General features: G+C 43.7%; 1 protein-coding gene across 12 annotated transcripts in view; it reads left to right on the forward strand.

Moving 5' to 3' along the window:
• The first annotated feature begins 469 nt into the window (after window positions 1-469).
• The window catches only part of Ppp1r9a (protein phosphatase 1 regulatory subunit 9A), a 265,351-nt gene continuing 239,054 nt past the window's right edge, over window positions 470-26,766 (forward strand). For 5 of the 12 annotated variants that reach the window (XM_029534515.1, XM_029534538.1, XM_029534541.1 and 2 more), the window contains exons 1-2: window positions 470-563; window positions 2,859-4,468. In XM_029534515.1, the coding sequence (XP_029390375.1) occupies window positions 3,071-4,468 (1,398 nt within the window). In that variant the 5' untranslated portion in view covers window positions 470-563; window positions 2,859-3,070. Of the gene's footprint in view, window positions 564-901; window positions 1,002-1,376; window positions 1,505-2,858; window positions 4,469-26,766 lie in introns of those variants that run through there. The other 7 variants (XM_029534512.1, XM_029534533.1, XM_029534528.1 and 4 more) reach the window with 4 other exon arrangements.

Consider the following 26,766-nt stretch of genomic DNA (forward strand, 5'->3'; position numbering starts at 1 on the left):
CTGTGCTCTACGGGGCTTTTGGAGACATCAACCATCTATATTGACCATCAAGGTCCATTTTGGTATGTAGGAGAAGAGTACGTAACCTGTCCCAGTATTTGGGAGGAGACGGTGTAGTGAGAGTTTTTAACAGGGCAAAACCAGGGAGTGTGAACGGAAAAGATAGACAAGAAGAAAAGTCCAAAGTCCTCTCCATCCCTTTTCTTCTAGTAGTGTGGCCTTGAGGGTCAGCCGGGTCATCCTAGTGGACGCCCCACTAGACCAGGGCCTAGGTCCTGGCTTTCTAGGCCAGCCCAGGCCTTGGATGCCTGGGGTCACAGAGTTATCTACAGACTTTGTGGGGTCCACAGCATCTGGTAGCTCAAACCCTGCCCTGGAACCCACAGGCCTTACCCTAAGTGCCAGAACCCCCTCGCCCACGGTCTTGGGGGTGGGGCGGCCTTGCCTCAGGCCGGTGCTTTTCGCCCTTCGTTGGCCGCCAGAGGCTCCCTCTCTCCCTCTCCTGGGATTTCGCTGCTGGGCTCCCTCTCTCTGCGGCCCTAGAGTTAATCCCATCAGCCGAGGTGAGGCACCTGTTACCCCGGGGCCTTCCTCATCCCCGCGGCCTGTCCCCTAAGTCCACCGGGCCTCGCGGGCCACAGGGCCCGGCGCGGGGACCCCCCGCACGTGGGCCGAGCGGCGTCCCCAATCCCAGGCCTCAGGCGAGGGTGCCCGCTAGCGCGTCGGGTCCCCAAGGCCGGGCCGCCATAGCTGGGGTGGAGGTGGGGGGGGGAGGAGGGATTGAGGATGGGGGGGGGGGAGAGCGCAGCGCGCGTCCCGGGGCCGCCCCGCGCGGGCAAGACGCGCGTGGGGGGCCGAGGCGCGAGTGCAGGCGGCCGCCGCGCGCGCCGCGCCGTGACGAGCGGGCGGAGGGCACACGGTCGGCGCCGAGCCCCGCACGGTCACGGGGGGCGGGGGCGGGAGAGCGCCGGAGGAGTCCGACCTCCCGCCCGGGCCGCTCGGTAAGGGGGCGGCGTGCGGGTGGCGGGGCGGCGGGAGCGCGGGGACGCGGCGGCGTGCACAAAGGCGGACCCGCGGGCGGGTGGGGGTGGACTGCGGTCGGGGAGCGCCGGGGTGAGGAGCGGAGGCTTGATCCTCCGCGGGATCTATTGTTTCCCCGGCACCCGGGGAGGGAGAGCAGTGGCATTCGCGTGTGATCGTCACCCTAGCCTTTGCTCTCTCTCTCTCTCCCCCCGCTCCAGTGTGGCCGGCGAGCTCGTCTCCCCCCCCCCCCCCTCTCCCCCCCCCCCGCCGGTGCCACCACACCAGGGATCCGCCTGGCAGCGGCCGGGAGCCGCAGCCAATGTCTTAGGACTTCAGGTGCTTCTTGGCACCAGGCTAGACTGCGACCTCCTCCTCCTGCCTTAGCTCCTGGCGTCACCTGCTCTCCCGGCCCTGCCCCGGGGGCCCGAGGGATGGCGTCCCGAACCGGCGGGCTGGGGAAAATCAATCGGCTGCCTCTCAAGTTGGTGTTATTTATGTTTGTCTTTTGTGAGGGCAGGTTCTGAATCCCCGGCGGCCCCCTTCGCCCCCGCCGCCTCCGCCCCTTCGGGCTTGAATTGGCGGAGGGAGGGAGCGGGGTGTGCAGCTAGGGGAGAGGGGAGGGTGTTTATGGGTAAAAAGGACATTGTCAACGCTTTCCAAAAAAGAGAGAAAGAAATAAAAATAAAAAAATAAAAACCAAAAACAAAACCAAAAACAAAACAAAAAAAAAAAAACAAAAAAAAAACAAAACAAAACCCAACCCAAACCACTGGCACCACACTCCTCTCTTGTTTGTCTGCATGGGCCATGCATGCATGCGTGCCTGCTGGGCCAGGAAGTGAGTTTTGGAGCTGATTTAAGTGAAAGTGTGGGCTCCCTCAGCTGATGGTGCGTGAGGGTGATGTGGTTCCGTCTAATATTAAAACAAAACAAAACAAACCAGAATAATAAAAAAATTGTTTAGAAGTGCGTTGAGTGCCTGAAGTGTTGGGCTGCTGGCATCCTGATAGAAAAGCCAGCTGTGGGTTGGAGGACAGCAAGCATGCATGGCGTTTGCTTGGCGTTTGAGTTTTCTTTCTTTCTTTCTTTCTTTCTTTCTTTTTTTCTTCCTATTTTGAAGTAAGTTAGGGGCCAGAAGGAGTAGACAAATCAGGACTGTGGAAGGAGGTGTCGTGGTATACCTGATTTCTGATTGTTACATTCTCAGGCATCTATTCCCAGGAGACTCCACTCCCTAATTAATAATAGCCTCTTGGCTAGGAAACTTCCAAACAATACATAGAAAAACTTACAGTAAAACTTAATTGACCTTCCAGAACTTACTTCTCTCTGTTTTGTCCTGAAGTTGCACTGAAATTGATACTTTAGGCATGCTGTACATGAGAATATTAGCTCAGAACCATCAAAGAAGCCGCAGTAGCCATATTTTAGAGTTTGGAAACGTAGACTCCAAACTTTTCCCTCTTCTGCACGGTTATGGAAAATCCCCAAATCAAGTGACCATTTTGATTTTTTTTTTTTAAAGCAGTAAATGAGTTGTCGAGTTCTTTCATAATTCATTCACAGAAATACCTCAAACTTGGTCTAAAGCATTATTGTCAAGTGGTGTGTGTGTGTGTGTGTGTATGTGTTGTAAGCATCTCCAGGTTATGTTGTTACCAAGTACAAACTAGAATAACTCTTTAGCTTCTTAACTTTAAAGTCCCATTTCGAGGTATTTGATTTGATGTGTGGCTAAACCACTAGGAAAACAATGTGTTTAAGTGTTGATTAGTTGACTGAAGAGAAATTCAGATAAACATATGAATTCAGAAACTCGTTCTTTTCTATTACAGATGAACCTCTAGTCTTGCTTTGAAAAAAAAAAAAAAAGCTTTTTTGTGTAACTCTTGACTGTGAATAATTTCCCAATACAGCCCTTGGAATCGTCCCGGGATAAGTGTGCCATTTGAGAGGCCCTGGAGATTGGAAAGAGAGGTCTGTTTGGTTTTTGGTTGTTTTTCCGAGTGACCATTATGAGCATTGGCTTTTCACCCTTGAAGTAAACATGTTGAAGGCGGAATCTTCAGGTGAACGGACCACTCTCAGAAGTGCCTCTCCTCACAGGAATGCGTACAGAACAGAGTTCCAGGCACTGAAAAGTACTTTTGACAAACCCAAGTCAGATGGGGAACAGAAAACAAAAGAAGGTGAGGGCTCCCAGCAGAGCAGAGGTAGGAAGTATGGTTCCAATGTCAACAGAATTAAAAATCTCTTTATGCAGATGGGTATGGAACCCAGCGAGAATGCTGCTATCGTTGCCAAAACAAGGGGGAAAGGTAGGCCCTCATCCCCTCAGAGAAGAATGAAGCCCAAAGAGTTTGTGGAGAAAACGGATGGCTCAGTGGTTAAGTTGGAGTCCTCCGTCTCTGAACGAATCAGTAGATTTGACACAATGCATGATGGCCCTTCGTATGCTAAGTTCACAGAGACTCGAAAGATGTTTGAGAGAAGTGTGCATGAGTCAGGGCAAAACCATCGCTATTCCCCAAAGAAAGAGAAAGGTGGAGGGACTGAACCACAGGATGAGTGGGGTGGCTCCAAGTCCAACAGAGGCAGCAGTGATTCCTTGGACAGTCTGAGCCCCCGGACGGAAGCTGTCTCTCCCACTGTGAGTCAGCTGAGTGCAGTGTTTGAGAACAGTGAGTCTCCAGGTGCCCTCACTGCTGGGAAGGCTGAGAGCGCCGACTACTCGGTGACTGGGCACTACCCCCTCAATTTACCATCTGTTACCGTCACCAATCTGGATACCTTTGGTCGTCTCAAGGATTCTAATTCGAAGCCTCCATCAAGCAAACAAGATACTGATACAGAGGATGCTCAGAAGAGTGATGCTGTGCCAGTACCGGAAGTGGCTCAGAAAGGTACCTCTTTAGCTTCATTGCCTAGTGAAGAGAGCCAGCTGAGCACGGAAGCCGAGGACGTCACAACAGCTCAACCAGAGGCTCTGGACAGCACTGATAAAGATAGTCCTGAGGAACCCTCTGCTGAAAGCCAGGCAATGCCCAAGTTTCATACCCTTTCGCCACGGAACGAGCCGTTAGAAGATGCTGAAACTAATGTGGTTGGGAGTGAGACAGCTCAGCATCAGAAGCAAGACCTGACCGGTGGTGACCTAACCTCCCCTGATGCTTCTGCATCCAGCTGTGGAAGAGAAGTACCTGAAGACTCCAACAGTTTTGAGAGTTCCCACGTATACATGCATAGTGACTATAACGTGTATAGGGTGAGATCCAGGTATAACTCAGACTGGGGAGAGACAGGCACGGAGCAAGATGAGGAGGAAGACAGTGACGAGAACAATTACTACCAGCCCGATATGGAATACTCGGAGATAGTTGGCTTGCCGGAAGAAGAAGAAATCCCAGCAAATAGGAAAATTAAGTTTAGTTGTGCTCCGATTAAGGTAAGTATGCTTTTACAGATTGTTCCCTAAGTTTCCTTTCAGCATAGGGGCCTATGCAGGGTAGATTTGACAGCTACTGGGTTTTGTAAGAAACTGGAGGTTGTTGGTGTGCACCTGTTTCGGGTGACTTTAGGAGTGTGGGGCTGGAGAGGTGTCAGTCCGATTTGTTAACGTGATATCTGTGGGTATAGACCCCCCAGTGAGGAATCGTAAAGGTGAAGAAGCTTGTGAGATACATTCCAGTGGGGTGGAACACACACACACACACACACACACACACACACAGCAAACAGACAGGAGTTGTTGAAATACAACTGCTTTGACACGATTTAAGATTACCTGTCAACAATCACTTTCCGACTGCTTTATAAGACACAGGAAATGAGATACCCTGCGTGATCCGTGCTAGCCTTGAAGTTTTATTTACTTGCTAAATGTATCGGAGTCATCCCTTCAGTGTAAGTGGATCATGTTGCTTAACTTTGTTTCTTCCTTTTTGCATCGCTACTTGGTAGTGAACATTTGCTTTATGGAAGTATATCAGCTGACTTAAGTACTTGGTCTGCAAAGCCGTGACAATATACAACTTCAATTTGCGAACGTGTTATGTCGCTTTACGGTGAGATTTTGTGAAGGGAAGTGTAATTGACTTGCTCTTTGTGGCATTATGTTTTTTCCTCTTATATATTGGCTAAATGCCAGTTGAATTGAGATGCTTATTGTGATGACTTCACGTAACTAACATTTGATACAGGAGAGGAGCAGAAAGCCTCTTAGCAGCCAGTGGCGGACCGCCCTTAGTGCAAAATGGCAGTGAGGTCTGGAGGCAGTTGGTCGAGCATCGGAATCCCCTAGGGTGCTTTTTCAGAGTTTACTTCTCAGTCCTTAGACTCTGGCATCATGTGTGTGTACTTCGGGGAGTCGGGGTGCAAATGAGGAATTTGACATCACTTTCTAGCACACATGATGTACAGATGCTAGATTGGAATTTGATAGTCTATCTTCGTCAATTTGCTCCTCAAAGCCTAAAAAGTCACTGGTTATTGTCATTTCCGACCTATGGACTTGCATATGAAGCTGTAAGATGGAGAACTTACGTGGGAATCCCCACAGAAATGCCTGGCACTGCTGTGACTAAGCAGTGATATTTTGAAATAAAGTAATAGCCTGTGAAATTCTGTATAGATGTCAGTAAGGCAGAGTGATTAGTATATGGTGGGCACTTTGGGTCAGAATTACCACATGCAGTTCATGTATTTTTAAAATGAACCAAAGATATGAATTTAGTTTGAGAGTAGTCTGTGTCCTTGGATGTTAAAGTAAATCAGTGATATGAATTAAGTTTGAAAATAAGTTGTGTCCTTGGATGTTTTAATGCCTTCTGGTGTTAATTCTCTCTGCTTGCCCAATCTTGGGGGTTATTTTCACTTTTAGGCACCAACTTCAAAGATATCCTTTCCCTAATCCTGTCCAGTGAGCTCCCAGATCTTACCATTTAACTGTCCTTTGAACATCATCTTTCGTCCCCTTAGGAAGAAACCGGTAAGATTAAACTGTTTTAAATGAACAAGAGATACATAGCTGAAATAAGTCTTCAAGGAGTTTGTTAATCCCGGTCTCTGACTGCTTAAAGCAGGGGAATAGCAGATTATGAACGTTTATCATCTAGCCTGCTGGCCTGTGAGTCTCGGGTCCTGTGACGCACAGACCATAACTGTGCAGTGGTTAGCGTGGTGGATTTCAAAGGATCTGTCATTGAAGTATGCCTTCGTGTGTGAGCAAGCCAGCTCTTTGGGTATGAAAATTTGAAATTCAGACTTTCTTGTTTCTATTGCTTATAATAATAAGTGTGTTGCTTCTTTCAATCAAACTGGGTTTCATATAGAAAAAGAGAAAGTGTACATTTGGCCCATTTCATAAAGAACCTGGGTTATGGGGAGATCAGAGTAAAGGAGAGCCTTGGCCTTTTACTGACCTGTTAACTAGTTAGAGTGAATGAAGTTTGTGAACACAAGTGTCATTCTTATCTCCTTTGGAACGAAAGGGACAATTACTCTTTCTTGTTGCTTCCCTTGTTTAACAGGAAAGTGGATACACTTGGACATTTGTAAGCAGCTTTCTACTGATGGGCTAGATTGGTTCATTCGCCATTTTAAATATTTTTTTTTTCCTCAGAGGGTGTTAATTTAAAAACAAAATTCACCCAGTGATTTTGTAGGTGCATCTTGTGTGTTAGTCATGCTGCTGGCTGCAGAGGGTACACCTTTCTGTAAGATTAGCCCTTCTGGGACTTAGTAATCAGCTCTTGGGTACAACTTATTTCAAACAAACTCAGGTGAAACAGTGTAACAGAACTGTGCCCAAATGTCTTGTGGTTTTTGAGTTCTTGGCTGTACTTGATGTGCAGTGAATGACAGGGATCCCATGGGTTATTTGGAACAGAATATGTTTACCCATTCACTATATGTGCTCGATTATATTTGTAAAACTTTAATTAGGCAATGGGAAGTTAAGATCAAACTCCTTTTCTTTGCCGTTTAAACACTTTCTTTGAGAAGCAACAGAAAGCATACTCTTTACAGAAATAATGTTTGCAACCTTTATAGTTTTGGCAAACCCTTATTTTTCTAAACTAGGTAAACTATTCCCAATGCATTTAGCTCTTCATTTGTCTCGGCATGAGCTTTGTGGTGTGATACTGTTTCTAAAGTCTAGGTCACTCCTCTTACAGAGATTCTCAGTAAATGTTAAAGATCTTAGGATGTCTTAAATTTGGACCCAGAAAAACAAACAAACAAACAAACAAACAAACAAAAATAATAGTTGACCTTTCCTGGACCGTATTCCTTAAATTTATTAGTTATTTGACATTGGTAACATTCATTGAGACATGGTGGCACATGCCTGTGTTCTAAGGATTTGAAAGGTTGGAGCAGGAAGAATGAAGCTTCTGGACCACCGTGGGATACATTGTAAGAAACTGTTTCAGTACCCTCCCCTCCTCCAAAAGATAGCATTGTATTGCTGGCCAGCAGTTAGTGGAGTTTCCCTGTCTTTTTACAGGCACAGTTGTTTCTAATTTTATAGGTTGATGTATTTAATAAGGTCATGGACTATCAGAATAAGATTACTAATAGAAAGTACAAACCTTACTTTGAGAGAATATTATGACCAATATTAATTTAAGGTATAGAATGATGTTTTGATTTTCAGAAAAAAATTTAAAAGCAAGGAATTTAATTAAAGCAAACGTCAATCAAGGCCAAGCGAGAGTAGCCGTTGTCACTATTTTTTCTATCGTTTTAAAACACTTACTGAGGCTCTAGTATGTGTCAGAAAGACTATGAATAAAACCTATGCCCTCTCAGTAAGGGAGGCTCTGTCACAGTGAGGGGGACGGGTGGGAGGTGGGGATCCCATTAAGGAGGCTTTTCAGTCTCATCTGCTGTTTAGTGACCTTCCTTGAGTCTCATTAAGGAACTCATAAATAACCCTTTCTGTTACTAGCAGCCTTATGTTCTTTAGGTTTGTATTCTCGAAATGGCGTCCTCTGAAAAAGATTTTTTTTAACACCCATTAAATATGAGTATAGCAGAATTGATGTTGTGGTGCGATGTGTTACCTGCTGCAAGTGTTTCTCAAACTGTGCCGCACTTTGGTGACCTGGTATTCAGAGCAGTATAGCCAGGGGCAGCGGTGCTTCTTCCAGTGGTCAGAGGGGCCTTGGAGGCCTTGGAGGGTGCTCCTTTTGATTTTCTGCCTTCTGGGGGCTCAGAGTCACTGTCCTGGACATACAGTGCTTATTCTTTTCAGTAGGGACACTCAGAACAGAGTTCTGAGGTCCAACTTTTTGTGTCTGTGGAGGCTTTTAGTTTCAACAGTGCTTCTTAAACTGTAATATGCATATGAATCCCCTGGAGAGCTTGTTAAAATGCAGATTCTGTTTCTGTAGGCGTTCCCTGAGAAATTACCTTGATGCAGTCATTCCATCCTGAGCACAGGTCCAGCCAGGCAAGCTATGGCAGAGGGGGACGCAACAAAGGCAGCCAGCAGCCAGGCTACAAGGATTGAATCTGCAGTTTTCTCAACTCAGTTTAAAACGCAGGTTTCGATTCAAGAGGCGAGCCATAAAGTAGGTTGATAAATTTAAGAGAGACACAAAGGGCTGGACACTTAGCTCAGCGGTAGGGTACTTGTTCTCTCTGAGTCTTGTCGTGTACTGTAAACTGTCCTTGTCGGTCTCTTTCACACCAGCCTTCCTCCGTTGATTGCGGGGCTCTGAGGAGCAGAGCTGATGTCAGGGTATCAGTGCATTAAGCATGGGCTGGTCAGTAACAAGACACTGGACATCATTGTGGCTCTGTGAGTTTGTCTGCTGCTAAGCCACAGGTCCTGTTTGCTCTCCTCAGGGCGGTCCCCTGCAGTTCCGGAGAAAGGCCATTTGGAGTGTTGAAGAGAGTAGCTTAGGGAGGTGACACAGCTGTCAGTCCAGAGGTGACATAGTGACGACTTCAAGTGTCAGTCCCTTCAGCCTCCTTATTTCTGTCGTATTTTCTGTGTATTCTGTTTGTATAGCAGGTGATTACTAACTCACCTATTTTAAGTACATTTTCAAAACTGAATTTTGCATTTTCTCTAAATGATTGCATTTTCATTATGTGTACTTCCCCAAGCCTGCGGTGGCTCTTTCTTCTCATAAGCTACTTCCCACGTTTGATGTCACTCCTGAGGGCATACACCCACCGCACTTGTTTTCTCTCCTTTCCCCGGCTGGGGTGGGATGGGCAGTGTTGGTTATTGAATCTGGGGCCTTAGGAATTCTAGTGAACTTCTCTACCTCCGAACCAAATTTTCAGTCCCATATGTTTTCTCTACTTCTATAATAGAACTTAATAGTTTAAAATACCTTAGTAAACTTATCGATCAGGTTTGGAAAATGAGAGTCTCTATTTTCTTTTCCTTTCCTATTTTATTCTTGGGATAAAGCCCCCACTCACCTAGGTAGCCCTCCTTGATTGGCATGAAACATGTTTTGTGACCCAGAGTGGTCCTGAACTCTTGGCAGTCCTCCCGCCTCAGCTATTTGAGTGCTGAGGTTATAGGTGTGTGCCATCCGACCAGAGAGGTTCTGCATTTCTCTTAAGGTCCTAAGTTGTGTCAGTTTTGCTCCCCCGACCCCTCTTTGGATTTCAGAGTGAAGCACAGTGTTTGGCTCCCCAGGGAAGCTGGCCATAAGATGTCCAACAACCTGCTCCCTGGGTGGGCCTGCTTACGTAGGTTGTGTGCCGTAGGATTCCTATAAGAATAAGTGGCAGTTATACAAGGCACAATTTCTGGATGCCAAAGTGCATTATGGTCTTTGTATTCAGAAGGAGTTTGGGTCATTAAAACACCACAGCCCAGACCCTCCTGAGGCTTTTAATATAAAGAGACAGGAGGAGAAGGGAGGTTTTGGCTGACTGAGAAATTCCATTCCTTTCCTTTTTTTGGGGACATCTAAATCAATACGCTTCTAGAGGAAAATATAAGCATTGTCATCTTAATTGTCTTGTTTTTATTTGGATTACTATGAAGGCATAACATTGAAATTGGATTTCCTCTTATGTTTTGATGTTTTATAACCTATGTTCATAATGAAGCAAATGAAAAATGTCAACTAATTGAATATATTCTGCAGAATCAAATAATACAGGTAAAATCAGTCCCTTGCCTAAAATTCAAGGCTATACACTATATGCTTGGTTCTTGATCACTGAACACTTATCATTTGTTTATAAAGAGATTTTTTTTTCCTACAGCAAATCATGTTTGATATTTCCTTGCGTTTCATAGCAAATTTTGAAGATTTTGCTTAGGATAACTATCTGGTCTTTGCTCTAAACTTCCTTACATGAACACAGGTTGCTGGATTCATGAGCTTTCAAAGTAAGATGGCAAGTTTTGGGGGCAGGGGGATAAGTGTTAATATTCATAAATAATTTACCCATTAACCCCACAATCTGCTCATATGGAGTAATTTGATTTAAATCTTCTTTGCATTTGATTTTTTTTCTAACATCCTCATTACTACACCCAAAACAGCAGCTTAGGGATTTGTTCAAAAAGCCAATTAAATTCTGAGCAAACAAACAAGCCTCAGAAAACAATTTGCTTCTTTTATTCTGCTTCATCGTTCTCTTCCTGGTCAGTTCTTACATTTCCCCATCATTACTCTCTTCATGTTGGCAACACAGAAACTTAGCTGGCAACACTGAAAGCAAGCTAATGTGATTTCCTCCTCACTAAAGGAAGCTGTCAGCAGCAGTTTGCTGAGAGATGACCTTTACGTTTCTGCTCGAATAATATTCTTATGGGGAGTTTATTGTTTGGAGGGGGAAAGGAGAGATTAAAGGGCATGCTAGGTAGCTATGCACTTGTTTTCGAATATTCAATGTTGATCTACCATTTTGTATTGAAATAAAATTAAACAATCGAAAAGTACACTATTTCTAGTATACTGTTCATTTTTACTGGGTGGTAACCATCACTAGTGCCTAATGTCCATCACCCAGCCAAAAATCTCCCAACCTGTTTGTTATTGATCATTCCTAATTTCTCTTCCTCCATCCTGTGGCAAACAGTAATCTACTTCCTGTCTCCATGGCTTTGCCTCTTCTGGACATCTCATACCCACAGAATCGGGAGTGAACGTTTTAAGGGAATGTAGGTGATTCAATGAATGTGTCTCTTAAGTTAAGAGACAATGGCAGGCTACAGGGAAGTCTGACGGCAAAGACAGAGGAAGACAGAGGCTAACTTTCAATGACTTCTCACCAAAGATTCAAGACCTAGGAAAGAGCAGAATGCAAGGCGAACGGAGGAGCTTAGGATCATATGACACATATAGTCATGACAGACGGAGACTGGGACGGCCTGCTTGCTTGGGACAGTGCACTTCCCCGTTAGGGAGATGTTTCAAGGCAAGGTGTTGCTTGTTAGCTTTATCTAGTTTGGGACTTCCAGTTCAGACCAGGGTGGCCTCCATTGTGAAATGATCCATCTCCTTCTGCCTCCCAGTTGCTGGGACTAAACTTTTTCGCCAGTTCTCCCTGCCTGGTTTGCACTCCTGTGTTCCACAGGGCTGTGGTGGGCCATAACTGCGACAACGCACCCAAGGTTTCAGAAAGGACCGCTTATGCTAATAGCTGTTTCCATTATTATGTTGGGTGCTTTTTAAAATTTTGATTTTTATATTTTTAGAAAGAGCCCTAATGATGTCAAGGCTGTTTCTCTCCGGCTAGGTTTTGACTTTGCTTTCAGGATCTTTTGTTGTTGTTGATGAGTGGGATTGCTTATGGGCAATTTTCAGTCTTTACTTAGATGCTGAGAATTAACTTGGAAATAGGCAGACTTGGGCAGAGCCTCTGCATCTCCCGCTGGGATTGAAGCTGGCTAATTTGTGGGCTTTACTAAGATACCTGCTGATGCTAGACGGCTGTAATTCTCTGGTTGTATCTTAGACATAGTTGTACTGGACGTTAATCATTCATGCTTGTGCCATTATTTGAAAGAAAAAAACCGGAAGGTAACTTTTCTTAAACTGTTAATATGAATAACATGTTATATTGCTCCTGAATGTCACTTGTACCATGGCTCCTACTGAAATCTTAAAAGTGGTTAAAATATTAAACAAAAGGAAGTCATTTTAATAGAGTGGATTTGAGAGCAGTGTGTCTTTTTAAAAGTATGGGTTGAGTATATATTAAAAACCCTGCTGAAGGACTAAGAAGAAAGAGAGGCTTGGGTAATCTAATGGCTGACATATTAATTGCTTCCACTCACTTTTGTTCTGGAAATAGCTTCATAGCATAGATCAGAGTGATTGAAGTATTGATAATTTTTTCCTTTGCACAGTTCCTAAATTTTCAGTCTAACTAGCTGTTTCTTTCTCATGTACCAGTCTGTACAAAGAAATTAAATAGCTCACATGTAAATATACTCAGAAATTTTATTTCCCAAAAGAAAATTTTGTTTGCTTACTTAATATATTTTGTTGGGATTTTTAAAAGTGTATATGTAGTGTTAGAACTAACCCCTATATATTTATGGATGCATGGGGGATAAGTTACACATTAAGTTTTATATAATGTGCTGCTGTGGCCTTCCCAGCTTTGGGACTCAACTGACTGGATTGACTGAGTCACAGCACAGATACAGAAAACTGGCATCAGATGGGCCCTGCCACCCCCCCCCCTCGAGGAAGGGTACCAGCAATGGTCCTGAAAACCATTTTGTCAGTAGGAGCAGAAGGGGAAGGAGGTGGGGTAACTAATCTCCATAGGAGACCTCAGTAGGGGAGCAGTCGCAGGTTGGAGTCCTGGCAGTCTGCATGCAGTGTCAATTCTGTACTTGGACCTGGGAAAGGCCTCGCCATTTTCATGGGTCTGAGGCACTGAGGATCTTGACGTGGCTGTGTTCATGTCAGTAACACACACAGGACTTTATACATTTCCCATGGAGAAAGTGCCCATTTTCTCTTAGAAACTCGAACACTGAGCTGTGGACCTTAAAACAAATGCAAATTAGCCTTACAAAATAAGACTAGCTGCTTGACACTTTAGCACAGGCCTGATAATTCTAGCACTTGGGAAGTAGAAGCTGGAGGATTAGGTATTTGAAGTCACCTTCAGCAACATAATTAAGGCAGTGTGCTATGTGAGGCTTTGTCTCAAACAAAACCATCCCGAACATCATCATCATCAACATCACCTGTAATAACAAAGAAAGGTTGAAGCTGGCAGGAAGGCAGAAGGATGGTGAGTAGGAGGTTAGCCTGGGCTATATATACACACTTTGCCTCAAAAAAAAAAAAAAAAAAAAAAAAGGTCTGGGTTAGAAATGAGAATGTGTGATAATATAGTTATATACTAGGCATCTTCTCACTGCTAAAATCAGTACCTAACAGAAGCAGCTGGTTTTTTTTGTTTGTTTGTTTGTTTTGTTTTTGTTTTTGTTTTTGTTTTTGTTTTGAGACAGGGTTTCTCTGTGTAGCCCTGGCTGTCCTGGAACTCACTCTGTAGACCAGGCTGGCCTCAAACTCAGGAATCTACTGCCTCTGCCTTCCAAGTGCTGGGATTAAAGGCGTGCGCCACCACTGCCCAGCCTAACAGAAGCAATTTAAAGGATTTTGGTGCACAGTTTCAGGGGGTGTAGTCCATCAAGGTGGGATACTTTTTGCATGCTGATACCAAACATTATTTTAGAAATATCTGTAAGTAGCCAGCACTGCTATTCATAATTTCTGTATTCTGTGCTTATTAATTGGTGGAGGCGCAGTCTTTCGTGTGTTTGCAAGTCTAATTTACTTTTTCAGGAGCTGACTATTGAACCCCAAGTCTTAGTTAGACTACGTAAGCACTCTCCTACTAAATCACATCCCCTATATAAGCTTGATTCCTCACCTATCAACCTTTTCTGTTTACTGCCTTTTGGGTTAGTAATGTTTATAAGGATTACAGTGTTATTTGTGCTATCAGAAAGTAAAGTAATTCACATTTCCAGTAAAAGGGGAATGGTTGAATTTGTCAGGATGGTGATACAGTGCCTTAGAGGAGAATGCTGTGCAGCTCATGATTTCTATATAGGGTTTCAAGCCATTTATCTATCTATCTATCTATCTATCTATCTATCTATCTATCTATCTATCTATCCATCCATCCATCCATCCATCCATCCATCCATCCATCCATCCATCCATCCATCCATCTATCTATCTATCTATCTATCTATCTATCTATCTATCTATCTATCTATCTAAATAATGCATATGTATGTTTGTGCCTGAGCATATTTCTGTGTACCACAGCCATATCTGGTGACCACAAAGGCCAGAGGAAGGCGTCGGATCCCTTGGAATTGGAACTGCAGTCAGTTTTGAGCTTTTATGTGGGTGCTGAGTCACACTCACGTCCTTTGCAAGATTCGTAAGGGCTCCTAATTGCTGAGCCATCTCTCCATGTTTTCTAGGATGATTTCAGAATGAGGAACCACAACAAGAAGGATCCTTACATACATAACATGGAGCTCAAGAAACTTTTTTTTTTTTTTTTTTTGTTTTGTTTTTTTCGAGACAGGGTTTCTCTGTATAGCCCTGGCTGTCCTGGAACTCACTCTGTAGACCAGGCTGGCCTCGAACTCAGAAATCCACTTGCCTCTGCCTCCCGAGTGCTGGGATTAAAGGCGTGCGCCACCACGCCCGGCTCAAACATTTTTATTTTAGAGATAAATGCATCTAGATTCAAGATTGTAGGCATGTAGATCAAAGCGTTACCTCTGATATGGTGGTGGAGAGGATAAAGGTGGGCGGACGGGGTATCGGTGATGCTCAGAAACAGTTCATGCTTTTCTAGACTTAGCAAACTTTCAGTAGTGAGTATCCGCTCCTCTTACAAGGAATGGGCTGCTGCTGCCACTGCTTGTCAGGTATCTACGACCCCTGGGGTCAGACACAAGCATGTGATACAGGCCAGTGATCTTCAGCATTCTGGTGGTGGGGTAGCAGGAAGATTCCCAAGCTCAAGGTCATCAATCGTGTGTAGGCCAACCTACACTTCTTCAGATCCTCTCAAAAAACAAACAGGGTCCAGTGAGATTGAGCAGCAGGTTAAAGAGCTTATCATTTAAACCTGAAGATCTGAGTTCCATTCCTGGAACCCACACAGAGGTGGGAGGAAAGAACCAACTTCACTTCATTCACATAAAATTCTCCCCCCAAACTGAAAATTTATTTCATTCATATATATATATATATATATATATATATATATATATATATATCTCCATTCTTACCTGCTATGGAGGTCCCAGAAATGGAGCTCAGATTGTTTGGCAACATGTGCCTTTAATACTGAGCCATCTTATCAACAGACCCTTCCTTCCTTCCTTCCTTCCTTCCTTCCTTCCTTCCTTCCTTCCTTTAATTCTAGTAGTTAATTTTTAGTCTAATTTTGGAGAACATATCACAGAAAACAACTGTGGTTGAAGGTGTTAAGAAAATTGGTACACTTATGATGTACCACAGATTGACCTCAAACTCACAGTCCTCCTGCCTCAAGCTATACTTACAGAGCTGTATGTGTCCTCATTCCACAGCAACACTATCAGATGCGAGGTTTAAGGTTTTAACTTCTCTCTGGAAAACACGTACTGCACGCTGAGGTTATGTGTATGGGTTACCACATTCGGTGAAATTCATTACGTTTGTTTGACTGTGGTGCCAAGTATTCGGACTATAGTAAGGACCTCTACTATTCTGCTATGTCCTTTGTCCAAGTTTATCATATTTAATATTTGATTAAGTTGATCCCACTTCTCTGGCTAGGCTTTTCAGGTATGAGGGGGGAAGTTTCTAGTATGTTTTAAATGATGGCTATACCATTTCTATAGACATTAGATGTTTTCCTTGAGGTCAGGTATTGTGCTAAGATATTCTGATCTGTCACTTAAAACATTGTTTTGGAAATCAGATATATTAGATTTGAAATGTAACAAATCTTTTTTTATATAAGTTTTTTTTAAGAAAAGATTTATTTATTTTATTTATATGAGTTGCTGGAACCCACACAGAGGGTGTGTCTTCAGACACACACCAGAAGAGTGCATCAGATCCCATTACAGATGGTTGGTTAGAGATGTGGTTGCTGAGAATTGAACTCAGGACCTCTGGAAGAGCAGTTGGTGATCTTAACCACAGAGCCATCTCTCCAGTCTGAAATGCAGCAAATTTTAATGAATAATCTTAACTAAAGACAATAAACATTTGTTTGATGCCTGACAGTGCTCTTGTGTGAGTTCATGTGTGCTCCTGACAGTGCTCTTGTGTGAGTTCATGTGTGCTCCTGACAGTGCTCTTGTGTGAGTTCATGGGTGCTCCCTGACAGTGCTCCCGTGTGAGTTCATGTGTGTTGATCTGCAGGATCTCTGAGCTCAGTGAACTTTCTGTCTAGAAAAGTGACTGGAGATGTCTACTTCAGTGTCTTGCTTACAAATAGCCTTGTGGAAAAGAAACACAATCAGTTGAAAACAGGATTTTGTAGTCTAGGCTTCCATAAGGTCCTTTTGACCATGTTTCCTGTCCCACAACACCAGCCAATATGTAGTTTCCTGTTGTTCCTAACAAAATTATTGGCTGAGAGGAGATCCCTTTGATGTATGAGTGGACTATATAGTAGTATACAATATTTTTAGTTGCGGTCACAAGGTCATTTCCTTTCATGTATTGGACAGCTTCCACCTTTGAAAACGTTTAGCAAATAATGTTTCAGCATATAGATGATGAGAAACACATATTTGTTGTATAGCAGAGCTATGAAATTACAAAATCAGAAGTATTGTCTTGGGTATAATTAGATTAGCTGGTCATTCTGATCTTAGAATTTTAAGTAATATGGCATCTCATGAGTTCTAGTTAAGCTCTAGTTAATTCATCTTACTGTGTAATCAGAAATTTTATTACCACTTTCCACTAGGTGTACTTAAGCTTTCTTAAACATGACTAGTAACTTCTGTTAATATCATGGAATTCTGTGTTAGTGGTAGTAATTCTTGACTGATTCTATATACTTATAATTGTAAGGACCTCTTCCTTTAGAAAGAGGAAGCACTAAATATATAACATCTAAGGGTTTCTCTCTAGGAAAATGATTAAATGAGGAAAATGCTGTAAATTCAATAAATAAATTATTTTTCCCGATTATAATTTTGAATAAATTTCTATACATTTCTAGTCTATAGTGGCGATCTCTCTCTTAGCTAATTATGCACATGCTAAGTTGAGCAGAGCCTTCAGTTTTCCTTGGAGGCTGTGGTGCCTGCAGAACTTTGAACTGCAGGCTCCCTCTCTGAGTAGTGAGTACTCCTGCAGGGCGTGGCAGCATCCTCAGGAGATTGACCATTTGCAGGGGAAGTACCTTCAGGAGCTTCAGTTTGGAGTAACCAGATTTTGGCTCTTGTTATAGAAATTCTTACCTGAAGTCTAGAAAGGAACACATTGACTCTGGTTGATCTAGTGGAACCAACAGATGTTTGTTTGTTTGTTTTGTTTTTGTTTTTTTTAAGACAGGGTTTCTCTGTGTAGCCCTGGCTGTCCTGAAAGTCACTCTGTAGACCAGGCTGGCCTCAAACTGAGAAATCCGCCTGCCTCTGCCTCCCAAGTACTGGGATTAAAGGGGTGTGCCACCATACCCTGATTTGAATCTATTCTTTATATTAGAGGAAGATGGAAATAAACCTTGCATTAAAGAAAACAAAACAAAAAACAACAAAAAATCCTTAAAAGATTAAAAATATGGGTATTTTGAAGGATCACATTCTATATTTTATATTTAGTTAAGTGATTACTTTGAATTCACTGGAGCAACAGAACCAAAAGGACACTTTCACACCCAGAAGCACAATAACACACACACACACACACACACACACACACACACGCACACGCACACGCACACGCACACGCACGCATGCGTGCACACACACACACACAGGCACACACACACACACACACATGAATGCACAGAGAATCTTACTATAGAGCATTAGCTGGTTGACATGATTGTGGAGATTGGCAACTCAGTCTGCAGGGTGGGTGTCTGCACTAAAGAGCTAATGTTGCCATGAAGTTTAAAAGCCTTTGGCTGCCTAATTCAGTGTTGCCTGGGACAAGTGCAGTATCTTTCTAATATTCAGGGTTTTCAACTAGTTGGAAAAGCCATTTCAGAAGGAACTCTTACCTAAAACACTGTCACATTCAGGCACGGCAGCAAACGTATATATTCCCAGCCCTGGGGAGGTAGAAGCAGGATGGTCAGGAGGAGTTCAGGGCCATACTTGGCTGTATAATGAGTTTGAAATCAGCATGGGATTACATGAGACCCTGTCTCAAATACCTATGTGAGTAAAGTGAAATGAGTATACTACTACAGGAACATGGAGAACAATGGGCTGATGTTTGACCAAACACTAAGGAATCAAACTTCAAGCGTGCAGTTAAGCATCAGTCTGTTGTATTTTCTCTTCTCTGAAGAAACATTCCAGGAAGAACCATGTATATCTCCCATGTGTCTTAATGAAAGAACTGTTCTATTGTCCATTTATTCTTGAAAAACCTGACTAAGTAAGGAGCTTCCACAGGTGTTCTAGTGCAAGGTTGTATGTTTGAAATCAAATCCTAGTGAGCAGGGAGCCCCTGTGTACCACCCCAGACTCTCACTATACTTCTAGTCTCTGATTCCCGAGGTCACGTGGTACTTGACCTCTTCTCCCTAGAGCTGCTGGCAGGGCCTTGTTCTGTGTTTTTAAAAGACTCACAGTAGGCACACAGTCTGTATCAGTTACCCTTCTGTCCCCCACTGCAATACTTATGCCTTAGTTAGGGCTTTACTGCTGTGAACAGACACCGTGACCAAAGCAATTCTTATAAGGACAGTATTTAATTGGAGCTGGTTTACAGCTTCAGAGATTCAGTCCAGTATCATCAAGGCAGGAACATGGCACCATCCAGGCAGATGTGGTGCAGGAGCAGCTGAGAGGTCCACATCTTCATCTGAAGGCTACTAGGAGAAGACTGGCTTCCAAGCAGCTAGGATGAGGGTCTTAAAGCACATGCACACAGTGACACATCCACTCCAACAAGGCCACACCTACCCCAACAAGGCCACACCTCCAAATAGTGCCACTCCCTGGGCTAAGCGTATTCAAACCGGTGACAGATTCTAAAAGTATTTGTCATGTATACTGGTTGTATAATTTATTTATAGGCAAGCTCTTTCAAGTTAGCTTCAGAGAATGAAGGCTGAATGGTCCCACTATGGACTGCAATCTTTTCTAGCCATGGTACGGGTTGACAAAAGCTGTATGCTCTTTCATTTGGGAAATCTCAGTCTATGGCTCTGTGAGGTAATGATAGTTCATAAGTAAAAGGAATAGTCATTAACGTATGGCTGTGTATGATATGGTTGTGAGGGAAGAAGGGGAGGTACTCATTTTGCCTAAACTTTATTTCTGGTTTGAGTGATCACTCAAGCTTGTAATTAGTCCTGAGAGGATCTGAAAATTGAGCCTGCCTCAGAAAGCTGTAAAGGTATCTAGAACCTGCAGGAACGTGCCACAACTTTGATAACTTAAATGGGTGAAGATATTTGTATTCTTACAATGAAAATAATTGAAAATTTAATTAGAGACTGTTGTTGGAATCAGGCAGTGGATGTAGGAGCACCAGAGATCAGAGGGCAGCCTGGGCTAGAGAGGCACTGTCTCAAGGAAACAAAACAAATCACAACAAAACAAACCACTTTCCTCCAAAGGCTGTCACACTGTGTCTGCTTCCTACACTGACCCTTCTTCTGTTTTCAGCACTTCGAGAGGAGCTTCACTTGGATTCTGTCTTTGCCTTCACTCCCTTCTATCGATCTTGGAAGTGTTTGCTTTCACTCTAGGGCTTTTGGGTAATTTTGTAAACGTTAGTGGCTGGGCACCTCATTCTGCGGTCAAACTTTTGCTGAGTATGAGTGTGTTTATCTAGAAAGTACTTGTATAGTCTACTGTCTTTTCTCTGCCTTCTGTTTTCTTCCCCTCCTCCTTCCTTTCTTGAGACTGTATCCCAAGTATCCAAGGTTGGCCTTGAACTCCTGAGTCTCCTGCTTGCACTGCCTGAACTGGGATCCCAGGCACGTACCTCTGTGCCCAGATTTTCACGGTGACCTGCAAGCAGTTGGTAAGAAGCCATGTGAGAAGAAAAGGCCAAGATCTGGAGGTCCTTCCTCCCTTTCTGGTTTGCTTGTGTGTGCATGAGTGTGTGTGTGTTTCTATAAATTACATTATCTGGAGGCTACCTGACAGTTGTTTTTAAGATGAAATATGAAATGGCTTGGCTTATTTATGCAAGTTTGTTTATAAGCATATTTTTTTCCAGGCAGAACTCGGTTTTAATAGAACCCTGTGTGGTTGTGTATATTTGTCTGTGAACAGAACGTAACTTTATGGGGGTTGCACACACTTTTGGAGATTTATCTTTTGAAACTGGTGGATGCTTGCAATCCTGATGCTCGAGGGATGGAGTCTGGCAGATCAAGGGTTCGAGGTCATACTCGCCATGTGGCCTGGGTTACATGAATATATGATAATAAAAATTTAAAAATCATTTTTCTATGTTCCTCATGTCTAGCCCTCCTTTTCAGTGACTTGACAAGTTCCCAATCCACACTGCTTCAGTTGGCAGGCCACTGTCTTGTCCAGGGTCTGCACTGTACCAGTCCTCTCATAGCCCGTGCCCTTGAAAGAAGCTAAATCTCTGTGGTAGAGGTTGGCACTTGAGCCAAGTTAGAGGACACGAGAGCAGTGCGTTGATGGAGCTCTGCACAGCTTCCTGGGAGGCAGCGCAAGGGCATCAGGCGGACTGGAGAAAGCCGGGGAGGAGGAGTGGCTCTGTTTTAAAGATTCCGTAAGTTTTAGCAGCTGCAGAGACAGGTGTGCCACATAGCAGAAGAGCGCAAAGAGGATGGGAAGTGAAGTCTTTGAAGATCTGAGGACGAGTCTAGCATTGCTCATGGCCAGGGCAGACCGAGAAGGGTCCTTTGTGCTGGACTAAGCAGTTGTTTCCTACTTTTGTGAAAATGTTTCATTGACTTGGCAGGTTTTGAATGTGGATAGGTGTGACTGGAATTAGAAACCACAATGATAGAGACTGGAAGATGGGCTGTCTGGGATACATGTGAGCTAGGCATGCGCGAGTCCAAGTTAGCAGGCTGCACCATGGAGTGTTTCTAAGAACTGGGGTTTAGACCACTGAAGAAGCAGCAGGGCAGACTGGTTTGGATAGTTGACAAGAAGTGCTATTTATATCAAATAGACTTTTTATGGCGGGGTATTTTTCTGGTTCTGGAAGTTGAACCCAGGGCCTTGAGTTTGCTAAGTAAGTACTTACCAGTGAGCCACATCCTCACTTCTAAGTGAGAAAAGCTATGAACAGTGATTTGAGGAAAATATCCTTCAAAGACAGCTTGGAAGAAGAGACTGGAAATACTTTTGAGAAATACAAAGGCTTAACAACAGTGAAGTGAGGGATTGGAGGAAATGGATGGGTGGAGACAGGGCAAGAATACCTGCCATCCGGAGTCAGCAGGGAGGGGCAGGCACGCAGGGGGTAGGAGAAGACTCTACTGGACTCTATTAAATATGGATTAACATAGAGACTCGGGGCAGCACCCAAGTTATTGACAGGCTGGGAAGCAGAGATGGCGAGAACATGCTCTGTGCTCGCCTCTGTCACACACACGGGTGGTGTATCCACACAGAGGTGGCGTTGGGATGATAGGGCCTGTCACAGAATTTCTTTGCATGGTCACCTGTATGCTTTTCTTTCATTCATTTGCGTGTCCCCCTCCGAAGCAGCATTTCCCTTTCCTCTCCATAGAGGCGAGAACAGTCACGACCATACCCAACCCCTTAGAGCAATGGATGTGAATTAGTTTCCAGAATCAGTGAGCCAATGTTGTTTCTCTATCCAGCTTCTGTCTTTCTTCTCAGGCTTACACACCCCATCATCCTGCCTGAGCTCCTGATGGGAGGGTGACATGTATGTTACGCCCATCTCGATGACTCATACTTGACACCAGGACGTGTACTCACCAGTAAATGTTTAGATGATTTATTTTCTGCGTCTTTAGCAAGTTTCAGGCACTGTATCAGTTGCTTTTTTGCTGCTGTGATAAAATATCATGACCAGGAGCAACGTAAGGAAGAGTTCATTTGTGCCAGCTCTCCACAATGGTGGGCAAGATGTGCCTGCAGGTACAGGACACTGAGAGATCGCATCAAACACACACACACACACACACACACACACACACACACACACACACACACCCCAGTGAGCAGTAAGAGCGAACAGAAGTGGAGTGAAGCTCTCAACACCCACCCCCCAACCCTCCAGGATGTACTTTCTGTGCAAGGTTCCATGTCCTAAAGTTCTGTAATCACCTCAGACAACCTTGGAACACGTGGGCAGACATAGAGATATGAGCCTTTGAGGGTTATTTCTCATTTAGACCATCACAGCCCCTAGATGGTGAACCAGTTCATTTCAAGCAGTCACTCTCTAACAAGTAGTCTCTTTCCTATTGGTCCAATGTCATCCAGTGAACTTTGGTTCCTGGAAACATATGTCACACACTGAACTTAGTCATGAAAGAGAACAAACAAAGCGCCCAGAGTATATTATCCAAATGGGAGCTATGCTTCTCTGCATAAGAGGCGTGTATGAGTCCTCTTTAGAGAATCTTACAGAATGAGTTCACTCCGGCCAACCTCTTGAGACTGTTTCATGGCCCATCCAAGTTGGTGAGTGTGTGGTGGGGTCTTCAATGTCCTGGCTTTTGTCATTGATTTTACTTGAGGTATGTGGCAGACTAGTTGTTAGCCAATATTAAAGATAAGTTTAATTTTTTGTGTTGTTATAAAAGAAACTGGCAAATGCTTTTTAACTGAGCCTTTCCACCATAGAAGTAGCCCGACGTATGTTTTAGTAATCCTTTGAAAGAACTGTGATCATATTGTTTAAAACAAATTGCAGCTTACCAACTAACAGGTCCTTTAGTTTTACTTGGTTACATTGTTCTTGATAAATATATATTATATCAAGAAGATTGAATTGTTATCAACTCCATATCTGGATTCTTTAAAATGAAAGCTGCCTTAAGTGGTCTTCATGTCGAGAAGCATATTCTAGATTTAAAATTTTGAGCTTTTATTGTAGAACTTTTAATGTGCTACATGGCTTGTCAGACTTATTATTATTATTTAAACAGATTCTTATACACCTGCGAGGCAAGTGGACTGTGCCACCAAACAGAAGACCTGGTAAGGCTGAGCAGGTTCAGATCCCGGGACAATCTCAGAAGTGAGAAGGGCAGGAGTGAGTGTGCATCCTGCCAAGCTCTGGAACACACAATCATGACACCCCATTCCAGTACCACCAAGGCAGTCAGTCATGTAGCATAAACACCTAGAGTTCTCCATGCTAATGAGCTTTCTAGAGAGGCCCTGAGTGTTTAGCCAGTGAGCTTCCCTTCCTGGGCATCTCTTCCTGCAAAAGGTATTTAATCCCTGATTCACCTTGAATAAGGTGTATGCATTTACACCCACCATCAAAACACCAGTTTGGACAAGCAAGGGACTTCTCTTCATCACGGATCGCCTGTGCCGGGGGGTGGGGTGGGCGGGGGGCGGGGGGGGGGAGATGTTGCCATAAAGAGCTTTGCCTCAATCTCCCAGAGAAGGCCTGCTCTCTGTTAGCCCCTCCTACTCTCTGCATTCACTTAGAACCAAACCAGGTTTCACCCCCAGCATTTCCCTTCCTGCCAGACTATAGATGCCCCGAGGGGAAGCACAGACCCATTCCCAATGCCAAGCTGTATCCAGTGGCATCTGGGTACACAGGAGATTGGGACCCACAGCAGCCATCCCAGATCCCGATGCTTCCCATCTGAGAAAACACAGACTAAGGACTCCTGATTAAGGACTCCATGCTGCCTCCTGTGAGCGGCAGCCGCAGCCGCAGCCGCCCTGGCTAACCTTGGATTTGTTCTGTGTAAAGCTGATGATACAAACTTTTAACTTCTCCGTTTCCTCCAAGAGCTGTGATCACAGGCATGGCCAGCCAGACCAGCTGTGTCAGACTTATTTTTGTATTTTAAATTTCAATCTATTTATTTGATTTGATTTTTTTTTTTTTTAATACAGCCTTGCCTAGCCTGGTGACTACTGTGTAGGGAGCCAAGGCTGACCTCTAACTATGGCAGTCCTGTCTCAGCTTGCATGATGCAGTCTGGCACTTGGCCTGTGTCAGTGTGCTCAGATGCACAGTACTTGCTTTGAGGTGTAAAGTCATTGTAGCAATGCTCTGCAGACACTCTGTGGAGAATTCTTGAAGTTAAAATTATGCCTATGTTAGGATTGGGAGAATATGTAGACCCTGTATTTGTGCTTGAACTTACAAATAGGAGCAGAGTACCGGAAGAGAAAGGATATGGCGGTGGTAACACACACCATGACTTTTTATGACTTTCTAGCCACCGGGGATAACTAGTTACATCTGTTTTTTTTTTGTTGTTGTTTTTGTTTTGAATATGTTATGCTACCTTGTAAAATTGTGGGTGTGTGTGTGCATGCGTGTGTTTGCCATGTGCTTGTATATGTCCGGAAGACAGAGAACAACTCATGGACGTTCATTCTCTCCTTCTAGCCTGTGGATTCCAAGGACTCAGCTCAAGTGGTCTGGCTTGGTGGGAGGTCCCTTCCTCCAGGAAGCCATCTTGTCTGTCCCTGTTTGCTGCTTCTTATATACAACGAGATTTAACTCCGGGTGCTGTGATTTGTTTATGAGGAGAGGTGATAGGGCTTTACCCATCCACTTGATAATTAATTTCCCCTGTGATTGCTGTCACTTGCCTGCTGTGAAGCTGTTGGGCAGGACATTGTACGTCCATAGAAGAGAACTAGGGGACAGAGTGCCATTCTGAATGGGACGGGACTTAAAGCCAGGACAAAATTAACCTTGTCTAAAAGTAATCACAGGTACAGACATCAAGATTTTGTTGTTGAATGCATCGGTTGCACCTATATCTATACCTTCACACACACACACACACACACACACACACACACACACACACACACACGTCAATCATAGATTTACAGTGTTTTGCATCATCCAGGAGAATGTTCGTGTTTTAAAGACAGATATATAAGTAAACTACAAAACAGATATAGTTTGCCATGATTCCACTTGAAGTGTGCAAATTTAAAAGGAGCTTAACCCAGATGAATTTATTATAGTTCGGTTTTTAGCTAAGCCTTCTCCTCTGGAAATTCAGAAATACGAGCAAAGTAAAGTTAAAATATTCTGAACTATTTGCAGAAATGCCACTGAAGCATGAATGTATCAGAGTGCTTAAGTCATGAGTGAGCTTAGGTAGACAGGCAGAGATGAGAATAGAAGGGGAGTGGGAGGCATTCTCTTTCCACCCCAGCCATGTGCAGACACAGGTCCACTGTGCCGAAGAATCCTGCTAAGTGTTCTGGATGCCAAGAGCCCGTGGTCTTTACCTCAAGAAACAGGGCCTTTTCCTTGTTGCTGGACAAATGTTTGTATGGTGAAGATCATACTTAATGATAAAGATACAAAGAGCTGAATTTTACCTTGACGAACTATTTAAAGGCATCCTGAGGAGGCGTGATATAGAAAGGATCACTTGATTGTTATTCAAGGGAGCCATTCTTCAGCACTGGAAGCCCAACACACCCTGACCTTGAGAATTGAACCCACAGTCTGGTGGACAGTTCACTGTCTGCTCGGGCTGTTTTGAACCTGCTTCTGTACTCGTGTAAAGATCTGATTACAGAGGAGGCCCTTCATGCAAAGAATCACCCCCATCTCCCCACCGCCTTGTATATATCCTGGACTAGGCTCCGACTTGCCCATCACTTATCTGTCTCCAGGGGTGTGGCACCTTACCCTGCTAGAAAATATTTTTAATGCTTTTAAATATTTTAAATATTTAAATATTTTTTAAATATTTTTTCAAAGTTTTGTTCGACTGCCTTGAGATAACACAATCAACTTGGAATACATAAAGGATATAAATAAAATAAAGAATATTTAAATTTTTTTCTTGAGAATGTTTACTTAGGTTAGCCTCTGGGGACTTATATCAGATGCTTGATATGGAAGACTAGAAGCAGGGTGTCAGCTGCATGAAATTCAAGTAAATTAGGATATGACCCATGAATAATAGGAATGTAGAATTCTGTTGGGCAACAGTTTGGCCCTTTTCTGGGTCTGTATTCTCTGTCCAGAGAAGAGCTGTGAGGTCAGTTATGCTTCCTTTATCAACCTCGCTGACTGCTCAGAAGCACAATTGCGTCACAAGAGCATACTCTTAATAATTCCAGGTCAGGTCCTCACTGAGAGCATGACAACCTTTGTTGACCCCCCACCTCCCAGGAGACCTTTCAAGGATCCCTGACTGTAGTGTGAAATTGAGTGCCTCCCATCTTCTGCTCAAGTCTAGCCTGAAGTTTATTATTCAAGACGTTCTCTCAGGTTTATAGAAATGAATGTTTTTCCAACCTGCTTTTTTTTTTTTTTTTTTTTTTTTTTTTTTCAGAAAGATTTGGTCTTTGAATTTAGGACAGATTCAGTGGGGTTAGGAAATTATGTCATAACAACTCTAATCAGCGATTCACAGGACAGTGAACATGTA

This window comes from Mus pahari, chromosome 2, assembly GCF_900095145.1.
Source record: "Mus pahari chromosome 2, PAHARI_EIJ_v1.1, whole genome shotgun sequence".
NCBI classification, from domain to species: Eukaryota; Metazoa; Chordata; class Mammalia; order Rodentia; family Muridae; genus Mus; species Mus pahari.